Genomic DNA, 12,675 nt, shown 5'->3' with positions numbered 1-12,675 from the left:
AAGGCGTGCTTCGTGCAAACGTGGACGAGTGATGCAATGGACACTGCTTTGTCTATTTTAAAGTGTATTTTCTTCACAGCGATGCATATAGGGTTTATACTCGTGGGTATCAGCCTAATGCCACGTGAAGCCGAGTTAGACCATATTTTTCACATCCATCTAGATGCAAAGGCAATTAAGCTATGCAGAGTTGTACTCACTAAAAATATTTAATACTAGTGAAATGATAAAGCAGGCATAGCCTACATGTAGTATTGCTGAATTTTGAAATCTAGAAACTTCTCAATTTATATCAATATTGTCATTTCCGGTAAATCAGAATTTATAAATTTTAATATTGCGTTCACTGTCTAAATGTAAAGAAATGTACAACTCCGTTTTGCAAGCAGCCGATTGAACCAACCAAGCATTTATTGATGAACTACTGGTTATGGCAGGTCTATCACAAACAAAGTTGTTATGGCAGCACTTTGAATTGTTCTATAAATATCACAAAAGGGAATTTTGGCTCAGCTGCCATTTTTCTCCACTGTACAGTCTTGGTATCATCATAAAAGCCTCTTTAGTTTCTTCAATCAAAACATTGTTAAGACCCACCTCTTTTCATCAAGCTTTTGGCCAGCCGCCTTAGCATCACCTTCCAGCCAAGTCACATTTTTTTTGAGATGGAATATGTTGCATCTTAGGACAATTTACTGCAAGGAAAGTGTTGCATAAATACAATTGTTGTTTTGTGTTAATATTCTATATCATTACCACCATTTGATAACACTAATGTTATTGTAAGAAACATTTTGTTTTAATGTTGGATACATTGAGTGGCAGGAAGAAACCTTTTTGTTAGAATAGCCCATTTGTAAGCTGTACTGCATGGAAACGAGCCCTTCAGCCCACCCTGTGCATGCTGACCAAGTTGGCATACTGGACTAGTCCCATTTGCTGCATTTGGCCCATAGCTCTTTAAACCCTTCCTACCCATATATCTGTCCAAAGGTCCCTGCATCTGAAGATTGTAAGTAAAAGCAATTGTTTAGTTAATCATTTGGAATTGGCGGCACCTCGCGGCAGCGGCCTCTGCAATCCGTCTGTCTTTTTTTAATTTTAGTTCTGTTGAGTGTATAGTTTGGTTGTAGTTTATATATTGTTTTTAGCTGTGTATATGTGGGGGGCGGTGGGGGGGGAACTTTTAAATCTCTTCCCTGTACGGGGGACCCGACCTTTTCCCTGCCGGGTCTCCGTTGTCGTTGGGGCCTAGCGCTGTGGAGACTTGCCATTTCCCGGCCGGGGCTTTAACATCGGGAGAAGAATGGAAAACAGGGGAGAGACAATGACTTTGCCTTCCATCACAGTGAGGAGGAGATTCACTGTGATGGATGTTTGTGTAAATTGTGTTTCTTGTTAATTGTTTCTTTTTGGTGTATGACTGCAGAAACCAAATTTCGTTTGAACTTCATTTGAGGTTCAAATGACAATAAACGGTATTGTATTGTATTGTATTTACAGGGAATAAACTAGAAATGTTATAGATCAGTGCGTTCTATTTACATTTTGGAAAAGGTACTAGAATTTGACCAAGGCATTAACCTTGGTGGATGGACAAATCTTATATAGTCTTATATATCATCATACACAATATCTTTGGCATATTTTCTTACTTCCCCCAGAAGTTATTCCCACAATTGGCCATGTGGAAGGAATGAGGCCCCGCTCAATAATATCCAAGCTAATTACTCATCGACCGACTGATTGCTTAAAATTATGTTTCATTATTCATCTTCTCAGAAAATGGTACGTCAATCTCTGGGATAATTTCATGAAAATAAAAGCAGAAAATGATGCAATTACTCAGCAGGTCAGGCAGCATCTGTGGTGAGAGGAACAGAGTTAAAATTTCAGGTCAATGACCATTCTTTCGAAATAGTGAAGTTCACAAAGCAAATGAGTTTGTAAGTTATAGGAGCAGAATTAGGCCATTCGGCCCATCATTCTACTCCACCATTCAATCATGGCTGAAAATGTTTAAAGTAGCAGAGAGGGAAGAGGGTGATGGAAAGAGTAAAGAATAAAAAATATATTTTTATTGAGTCTCCATGACACAAATGATGGTGGTGCCTGTTGAGTGACAAGATGAGATGGTGTTCCTCAAGTTTATTTGGAACAGACAAGCAGGTGAGAGTGAGATGAACTTAAGTTGAGGATCACTATAGAAGCTTGCATGGAGTCATTGTACAAAACCGTAATCTGATCTGCATTTAGTTTGTCCAGTACAGAGGAGAGAACATTGTAAGCACCTAGTGCAGTACAGGAAGTCATAGTTGGTATGGTCCTTCAGAACCTTAAAAGAAGTGGAGTTGGGGAAAGTAATGTGGAGTGGTAGTGGGAGAAGATGTGACAGTGTCATTATGCTGAAGGCAGCAGAAACTATGTACATTGAATGTGGAAAAGATTGGAGAAAATGATGAGGGCAAATGGAACCCTATCTTGCTCCTGGTCGAGAAAGAAGGGATAAGGGCAGAAAAGTGCTGAAAATGAAAATGAGTTGGAAACCTTGTGAACTATGGTGGAGAAAAAGAAGGAAACTTATTGGTAGCCATATTGGGAAAGGTGTTATGATCAGCCAACGTGACATCTTTCAGTGACTTTTGGTCCTCATGCTATCACAGATATTCCCTTTGACCCCTCCATCCCTTCTTTGAAACTTTATAATATTTCTATCTAACATTTCCTAGTTCTGATGAAACAGATGCAGCACAACTAAGTGTTAGGCATACATTTGTGTGTACATTGGGTGAGTTTGTGTCCACCTTATACCACAGATGAAGACACAAAGTTATTCCATGTTCAAAAGGAAGACTGGTGAATGACTTGGGCTATAGATCCTTCCACTCCACTGCAATTCACTGCCTGCCACTTATTTGATCATTGACAATGATGTATGTCATCTGTCAGTCCTCCTTGATGGGAATTATAGGGTGATTCAAATGAATGAATGAATGTTATAAATATAAACCGATTTGAATTACTGCATGCTCTTTTATGCAGCATTAAGATTTTGTGCTTTATTTTTTCACATGGGGTTTAAAATGTTTATGGTACCATGAATGATTAATTTAGGATCTGCTTAGCCACAAGATTTCATTGCAGAAATGTTCTGCTGTGACAGTCGACAACAAACTCACCTCTCAAACTGGAAGGTCCACATCCCCTTCCAGAGGTTTGAACAGATGATCTAAGCTAATACCAGCAAACTACAGTAAGCACTCTGCAGAGAGTCCTTTCTTCCCACTCAAGCAAATGTCAAAGATCCTGCAGCATTACTAGAAGAGAAATGTGATTTCCCAGCAGTGACTCAACTGACACACATGTAGTCGTGGGACCTTAAAGCAGAATGATTCACTGGAATATTTCCCCCATTAAAACGATGACTGCACTTCAAAGATACATTGGTTCTTAAGCAAGTGAAATGCAGTGTGTAACTGCAAATTATTACTAGAAAGTGCTATTGCTTTTGTTCTTTGACGTCAACTTTTCTGGAAAGAAATGAAATAATCATTGATTTTTCTCTGCAATTCAGATTTTTATTATTATTGTGATGATTTATCTGAGGTAGCCTTAACAGATTTTAAATAGTCTTTTTCTTCCTTTCCCTCCTTTTAACAGAGACTGCATTTGCCTCCAGACTTGTCAGACACAGTGAGCCGATCAAGCAAACAAGATGTGGCAGAATCAGCCAAACTGCTGAGCTCAGGATGTGGTGGTGTAGCCAGCGGCAATAAGCACCTGGACTTCTAGTGACTTTCGTTGAGCCATTTCACTCTGTATTCTCATCATATGTAAAGTGTTATTATAAATCATTAGTGTATATAAATAAAAGCAATAAATGTTATTGTCTGGTTCATTAGTAAGCACATTCTCTCCATAACCCTTGTAATTGGCACACATCGCAGTGATAATGAGTTGACCATGTGAAGGATTTTATCAAATAAAACTCCCTCTTGTTTACAAGTGAATCAAAATCAGGCCATAAAATATTTATTTGTGGTCAGAGGACAGAAAATTGCAAAGGAAGCCAGGTTGGATTTGTTGAATTACTATATGTACAGGATTTTGCAAACATTTTGAATAAACAACATCTTTATCTTTGCGCATACACCCATTGCTGCTCATTCTTTGCAAGGCGGATTCTAAGAGATGTGACAAGCTGCTACCTCATTTCAGGTTCTTAAGGAACTATTTATAAATATGTGTTAATAACTAAATTATAAAGAAATGAATGTGCAATAAACTCAATCCATTTGGAGCTTCCCAGCACAATGCAAACTTTCTGTCAACAGAAAACTAATTGAATTCTTACTATAGCAAATTCTCCTCTTCACATAAGGGCTCAAGATATGTTGTGGGAATATTATCAAGCAAAACATAACAGCAAGCCACTGACAGAAATGCTGGGACTAATGAGCCAAATGTTGGTCAAAGACATAGGTTTTAAGAAGACCTATGAAAGTAGGAGAGAACCAGATGTTCAAGGAGGGAATTATTGAGTGTAGAGGTCAGGTAGTAGACTCGCCTCCATAAATATTGTTGATGTATGAACACAGGTTTCGAAAAGAGCTGAGATTTCAGAGAATTCAGAATCATTGTTGATGTATGAACACCAATGAAAATTCCAGTTCTCCAAGTTCATAGCATAATCAATAAATAACATAACTACACAATAAATACAACGACAAAGCTAAACAGCAGAATGCAGCAATGATTGTAGTACAATCTGAGTAACATATAATAAAATGCCAAAGTGAAGTTGCGGAGAAAAGGTAGAAGAGAGAAAAGGGAATGGCCAGAATGGCAAGCATCCTTGACATTACTTATGGCCTTCCTCATGCAACACACTGTGAAACTGGACTGCATTAACAGAAGTGATGAGCCTGTAATACACTGGGATGTGTTCACCATTTTCTGCTGGTTAAGGAGGTCAAGATCAGAGTAGTTGCCAAACCAAGTTGAGATCCATCCTGCCAAAATATGTTCATAGTGCATCTGTAGAAGTTTTGAGAGAATCCTCCTGGACAAGCTCAATCTTATCAGATGTCTTAGAAGATAAGTCAAAGTCAAAGTAGCCTTTATTGTCATTCAGACCTTGCGGTCTGAACGAAATTTTGTTGCCTTGCAGTCCTACATATAGTACAAAATGACAAAAACACACAATAAACACAAATTAACATCCACCACAGTGAGTTCACCAGGCACCTCCTCGCTGTGATGGAAGGCAAAACACTGCCCCAGCTCCGAGGCCGGGTTCGCCACTGCCGCTGCCCCAGCTCCGAGGCCAGGTGGCCGCTGATGTGCATTCTTGATCCTGCATCAATGTGAAGGAACCAGGTTAGGTTGCTGGTGACGGGTGCCAACAAACTTAAAGTTGTCGACCATTTCTACAGCAGCTTAATTGAAGAGGACAGAATTGTGTTCACCTGTCCTTAGAAGAACAACTAACTTTGGTATGCTGACATTAAGGGCTAGGTTGTTGTTCCGACACCATGACACAGGGTTCTCAATCACTTTCATGTAGTCCATCTCATCGTTGTTGATCCAGCCAAAAACAGTAGTAGCATAGGTTAATGTAAAGATCAATTTGTTGCTCTACTTAGCCACTCAGGCATGGGTGTTCAGGACTAGAACGGAGGTCTGAGAACACAATCCAGAGAGACACCAGTGTTGAGGGTTAAAGTGGAGGAAATGTTATGATCAATTTATAACTGTTGATCAGGAAGTCCAGAAGCCAGGTGTTGGTGAATGCCTCAAGCCAAGGTCCAGACGTTTAAGGATGAGTTTATACAGTATCATGGTGTTGAAGGCCGAGCTGTAGTCAAAGAAGAGTATCCTGACCTAGGGGATCTTACTGTCAAGGTGATCCAGAGCTGAATGTAGTGCAAGGGAGATGGCATCTTCCATAGACTGTACGCAAATTGTCCAGGGGACTGGTGTTGGTGTGGGTCATTACCAATCTTTCTAAGCACTTCATTATGGTTAATGGTGGAGCTACTGTGTGGTTGTCATTAGGACTTGCAGGACTATTGGAGGTGGCACGCAGTGAGACAGGCAAGGCCACAGATAAATTGATGGCACTAATATTTTAAAGCATTAAGAGCAAAATCATTTAAGTAAAAAGACTAAAATGTTGCAGTTCCATTTCTGAGGATTGACAAGCAAATAAAAATAAATAATTTGTCAACAAAAAAAAATCAGGTCAGAATAAGGTTTGGTTAGTTTATAGGTGCTATGTTACAACTAATACTGAACACGCCGATTCCCGATTAAAACATGAATAGACGTGAATGGATTTGATACACAAAATAAACTTTATCTGTTTGGTTTGGGATAGCAATGCATACACTTTATGGCATTATCTTGTATGATTCGTTTCCTCTATCTGTTTAACTTCATCCAATGTAATGCTAAATAATAGACTTGTAAAGAGAATTAATACATTTTCAGTTCTGGGATTGAGGATGGAACGAGCAATTTATGCATTAATTATTCATCCTTAATTCCTTTGTACTATGAAGGTAATTAAAAGTCAACCACATTGGTGGGTCCAAAGGTGCATTTTGACTGGACCAGAGGAGGTGGCAAATTCCCTTCAATGAAGGAACGTGAGGGGAGGGGTTAGGGGGAGGGGAGATTTATTAGGCACATGATGGGCAACTATTTACACAGAGGGAGGTTGGGTATGTGGAATGGGCTACCAGAGGAAATGGTTGATGCAGATACAATAACAATATTAAAAAGAGGTTTGGACAGGGACAAGGATAGGAAAAGTTTAGAGGGATTTGGGCCAAACATGGGCATGTGGGAGCAGCTAGGATGGGCACATTGGATAAGTTCAGACCTATGGGCCTGTGTCCGTGCTGTATGATCCTAAAGAGAAATAGTGAACTAGAGTGGCAATGGGATAGCAAATTAAAGTTGCAATTAAAATTTATGTGACTTCAATCCAACACCAATGTGAGTGACTCAGTGATACCCTTGCAAGAAATATGGTAATGTCACCAACCTCACAAAGCATCAAGTAATACACAATAAATGCAGAATTTACGAAGGATGCCCATAACTCTGCATATCAATGTAGAAAACAATCAGAGCTCTTTTGCATATATGCATATCAACTCAAACAATTTACCAATATTGCCGAAATGCAATCTGGTGTTACAACATAGAAAGAGAGTTACGGCCAAATCTTTTCCAGATCTGGTATCATTAAATGATTACCAATGTTATTGCACTGATTAGTTTTCTCTTTGCAGTTAAATTAAGTGAAGTTCGGAGATAAGCCACAATCTAAGTAGCATTTGGATCATTGCAGCAATTTACATTTAAAGTATCAAACTGTCTCAAAACATTTGTATATGTAAATTGGAAAATAAAAATTCTGTTGGTAATAAGTTAGTTATGAATGTTTATCAATCTTCAATCACTCTTTAAGGTATCAACCAAACTAGTGATTGTACTAATGTTAAAACCAAAATTGCTGGCAACACTCAGCATGTCAGGCAGCATCTTTGGGAAGAGAAACGTTTTAGGTTCAAGACGCTGCGACGCTCTGGACTAGTGGAGCTAATTTCTACCCTTTTTTGTGCCCCAGGGATCGGCTTGTGTGTTAAAAGATCTGAACAATGCACTTTTTTTTGTTGCAAATTTATAAATCCAAATTCTTTATTTAATCTTAGTTATTTTCTGGATGGCACTATTTTCTAACAATACAATGCTAGCTATTATCCCAACATCCTTTTTTCTATCTCACCATGTCCTTTATTAGCCTCCTCGAAGACTGAACAGGCATCACTGTCAGCCAGAATCGTCTTCAGATTAGTGTGCTAGCTATAACTGTCATTTACGCTAGAAACCCATGTCAAAACTGTCCATCATTACCTATCCTTAGCTATTTATGTATGCCTCCTAGTGCAGCCTCACATTTATTTTATTTAACAAGAGTTGATGCTCTTGATAAGCTAGTGCAGGTGTTATATCTAAGTGCTGTTTTAGAATTTCATTTTTATTTAAATTCAGCAGTAAATGATTAGAGTCAGATTAATGCAATTTCTTTATTGCATTTCAGTTGGCATCTGCTGATTCTTTAAAGGCTATCTGATCATCCCACTCTTTCCCCATTTAAGCATTTAACTAAATGAAAAAAATTCTGAAGAAAATACATCACACAAATAATCTATAGATGTTCTAAGAACATGAGTGAAGTATGTAACTCAATACACATATAAATTCAGTCTGAGGGATTGCTGTAGGTCAATACACAAGTTTTGTTTGAGAGATTTATAGGCCTCTACATTAAAATAAAATTCAGATCCTTTTCTGTTGTATTTAAGGAAATATCTTTCCAGGATAATGCGAATGTGCCTTTTTTATTTTGCAAATAATGAAAAGAACTATTGTTTAATCAAACAAAGATTACCGAGCTATTCTTAACATCCTCTGCAAACACTGTGTGACTTTAAGTATATTGTATATCTATTTTCTGCATTATCTTTAGAGCTCACCCTTAATTTGCCTCCAGCTGAGAGGATGCTCAAGATGGTAGCTGTAAGCAAAGTATGGTGATCACAGTCTGCAATGAATTGAGTCATAGAAACATAGAAAATAGGTGCAGGAATAGGCCATTCGGCCCTTCGAGCCTGCACCGCCATTCAATATGATCATGGTTGATCATCAGTATAAGATGGGCTTCATCTAGATTAATGCAATTGCTCCATACCCGCACACATGTATATATAAATTTCACATCAGAAACAGAATAGCACAGTCCAAGAACACTCCCTTTGTGTTACAATGTCCATGCCAAACGATGCCAAATTAACTTAATGTCTTCTGCCAGCACATGATCCATATGCTGGCAGAAGACCATTTGCTGGCTATTCAGAAGCCTTTTAAGTACCACTATCATATATGCCTCCACCACCATCCCTGACAGTGCATTCCAAGCACACACCACACTGTATAAACTTGCCCAGCACATTTCCTTTAAACTTTGCCACTCTCACCTTAAACCTATGCATTCCATTTTTGACATTTCCACCCTGGGAAAAATGTTCTGACTGTCTAGCCTCTCATAATGTTATATACTTCTAGCATTTCTCCCCCTCAGTCTCCGACACTCCTGAAAAAAACTATCCAAACTTGTCCAACCTCTCATAGCTAATATCCTCTAATCCAAGAGGTATTCTGGTAAACCGTTTCTGAATCCTCTCCAACGCCTCCACATTTTTCCAGTAATAGGGGGACTAAAACTGCATGCAATACTCTAATTGCAGCTTAACCAAATTCTAAAAGACTGTCTCATGACTTCCTGACTCTTATAGCCAATGCCCTAATCGATGAAGGTAAACATACCATATGCCTTCTTTACCACTCTACCTACTTGTGTTGCCACTTTCAGGGAACTATGGACCTGGACCCCAATATTCTGCTGCACATCAATATGTTATGGATCTTGTGGTTAACCTTATACCTACCTGCACTGGGTTAAATCATCACTATTAAGAAGGGCTTCATCTGAATTGATGCATTTCCTATACATGTTACTTATGCATTTAAATTTCATTTCATAATCCCTGGCCAGTTTAAAAGTAAACTAGAGAGTGCAAATGTCAGATTACCCAGACCATCATGTCACACACATCCTTAAACATACTTAGATTAAATGCACCAGATAATGCATTGTACTGTTAACTAGCAGAGAATAGAGCTGAAGTTAAGTTTCTTTTTTTTAAAGAATGGCTCTATGCAGTAATGGTTATCACTGATTTTGATAAATATGTTATACAAATATTCAAATATACATATACATGTACACACATGATACATTTGTGGGAAGAACTAAATAACAATCAAGACAATTGGAAAACCAATGTTGAAGTGCAAACCATTAACGGCTGCATATTCATGTTGGACAACTCTGTTTAAAAGCACAATCCAATGGGAGGGGAAAGATTTAAGAGGGACCTCTAGGGTAATTTGTTCACTACGAGGGTAGACTATATCTGGAATGAGCTGCCAGAAGAATGTATAGAAGTGGATACAAATCTAAATTTTAAAATACATTTTGACAGGGTAGGAAGGGTTAAGAGGGAGATGGGACAAATGCAGGAAAATTGAACTATCCCAATGTGCCAAATTGGTTGGCATGGTCAAGGTGGGCTGAAGGGTCTGTTCCAGTATTGTTAGCTCTATAGTCCTATATGAGAACCTTGTCCATTACCATTGATAGCATTCAAATGGCAAATTGGTATTGATGATTTGGTACCTTATCTGTACAGAGGGCAAAACAAGGACAAACCACAATGAATATTTCTTTGAATAGATGAGGATCAACTACAGGCAAGGAGCAATTAATTCATTTAAGCAATCAAATGCAATTGTGATTGGTAACCTTGTGTCTCTCATTTCCCCTTGCCTTGATTTTCAACTGTTCAGGCTCCAACTTCCACCACAAAATATCACTGCCAGCCTGCCTTCAAGTTTCTCCCAAAAATGATCTCTGACCAAGCTTTTGGTTAGTTCTCTCCTTACCTCTTCCTTGTGCTTGTTGTCAATAATTAAGCCTTTGTGAAGAAATTTGGAGGGTTTTGCTACATTAAAGACATTATTGAATATCAAGCAATTGTTTTCTGGAAGATTATGGTCAAATGGGATGATGTGCTTTTATCATCTGCACCTTATTAGATGTAAAATACTGTGGGGCATCCTGACAAGAATGTAAATGGTACTATATAAATGCAAGCCCTTTTCTCTGCCAGGAGATAAGCAAGTCATTTTAAGACATTTAGTGATGTTCTGACAGACACATTAATATTCCTGCCATGTTTGGCTTTCCTCAATTCAGTTGCTTGCAATATGGATAATAAGGTTAGAATAAAAGGTTGTAAGTGCCATATTATTTGCTATCCTTTTAAAGTGATTATGACAATGTTACAATTATATAACAGATGCTATTTCAGGGAAATGAGCCGAATAAAAAAACACAGCCAACACTTGAAGTGTCGCTTTTTTATTGAAAGAAACACAAATGCAGTTTGTCATATGACCTTTTGTAAAGAAAATTTAGTGAAACAAAAGATCATCTAGAGCAAACCTAACCACCTGTCTTGGGGAAAATAGTCAAATTTATTGCTGCTTCCACTGTGTATTTAATAGATTTTACACTGCTCCCTAGCAACCAGTTCACCAGATAACATTTTTTTAATATGTAACAACAATAGACTCAAATCTCCTCACAGAGCACTTAGCATCAAAACAGGCAATGTTACGAGAGGAAGGGGTTTGATCATTTTAAAACTTTCCATTCAATTTTACAATCATTTTATTTGTTCACTGCATCAAGATTAGACAACAACTTATCTAGCACCTGAAACCACTCTCACCTTCCCATAGTTCAGATTCTTTTTTTTTTGGCTTAACCTTTGATGTATCTCATAATCTTACTGAGAATGAGGACTAAATATGAAATTCAGCAGCAAAAGAGTGATACATGCATGATTTCTGCAGTTTTTGGCTTGTGGTTCAGATCCAGCAAGCTTGTTTGCCTGTCATTAGGTTGGTCATCTTACAGCATGTTCCAGCTGGAAAATGAGGCATTTCTTGCCTCAATTCTACAAAAACATTGTCAGAATCTTTCCTTACTCATATTACCGATGAACAGTAAAATTCACTGCTTGACTAGTCTGCACAGGTCAAGTGGGATATTTCTCAACATGGAAGAATATTATCATCATATTTTATTGACGTACATGTGTATATCGAATAACGCAGGAGGTAAAGTTCCTTCTGAATCCTGCACCGTTTGCGTGCTGCAGGTATTACTTTGATACTTCGCACACACCAGACGTATGCACCATAGGGAGATCTTGTTGTCAAGCAGCATGAATGCTGATTTGACACCAGCATTGCCATTTTGTAGCTCAACACTCTAGCTAATGCCTTCTCTTAATCTCACACAGCTGAACACATATTCCACAACAGGAAGGAAGCCCACTCTGGTGCTTATGGTGAAAAGCAGGTGAGATCAAAAGTCAAAAGGCATTAAAGGCATATATTAGGATGCATAACAGTAAAAGATGATCGTATGGGTGTAAATGGGAGCAGTTGAATCTTAAATTGTTGATGAATCCAAAAGCCATCAACAGATTCTGACCATCAACAGATTCTGAATCCCCTTGTACCTCAGCCGGGCCTATGAGCTGAGCAATGATCTCAGGCCAGCGGTGATGAGTGTTACCTCATCAATGGGGATAGGAAACCAAAGACATACTCTGCCCTCTTTTGCTTTCTTGCTGTTGCAGACAAGGGAAAGAGGGTTAGTGAACCCATGCACAGTGTGAACGATGTAGCCATCATGGTTGGAAATTGAATGCTGTGGAATAGGAATGTGAGGCTGGTGACAGTAGGGAAGTGAAGGTGAGTTGAACGTATAAACATTGGATGTGAATCCTAATTGTTGGAGTTCTTTATGAGAGCAAAGGGGGGTGGTGTGTGGACAGGGTGGTTAATGCCATCTTCTACACTGTTGTGTGCTGGGGTAGCAGGGCGAAGGCCGCAGATGCCAACAGGATCCACAAACTCATCAGGGAGGCAGATTCCGTCCATGGAGTGGATTTGGATTAATTGGAC

The 12,675-nt window shown here is 38.7% G+C and overlaps 1 protein-coding gene across 4 annotated transcripts in view; it reads left to right on the top strand.

Annotated features, from left to right (window-relative positions):
- elp4 (elongator acetyltransferase complex subunit 4) overlaps positions 1–4,150 on the top strand; it is a 180,217-nt gene extending 176,067 nt beyond the window's left edge. For all 4 annotated transcript variants that reach the window (XM_033038791.1, XM_033038789.1, XM_033038792.1 and 1 more), the window contains one exon: positions 3,661–4,150. In XM_033038791.1, the coding sequence (XP_032894682.1) occupies positions 3,661–3,776 (116 nt within the window). In that variant the 3' untranslated portion in view covers positions 3,777–4,150. The remainder of the gene's footprint in view (positions 1–3,660) is intronic.
- Positions 4,151–12,675: the final 8,525 nt, after the last annotated feature.

Source organism: Amblyraja radiata, chromosome 20 (assembly GCF_010909765.2).
Source record: "Amblyraja radiata isolate CabotCenter1 chromosome 20, sAmbRad1.1.pri, whole genome shotgun sequence".
NCBI lineage: Eukaryota > Metazoa > Chordata > Chondrichthyes > Rajiformes > Rajidae > Amblyraja > Amblyraja radiata.
Note: the sequence above shows the minus strand (reverse complement) of the source record. Positions and strands in the feature narration are given on the sequence as shown.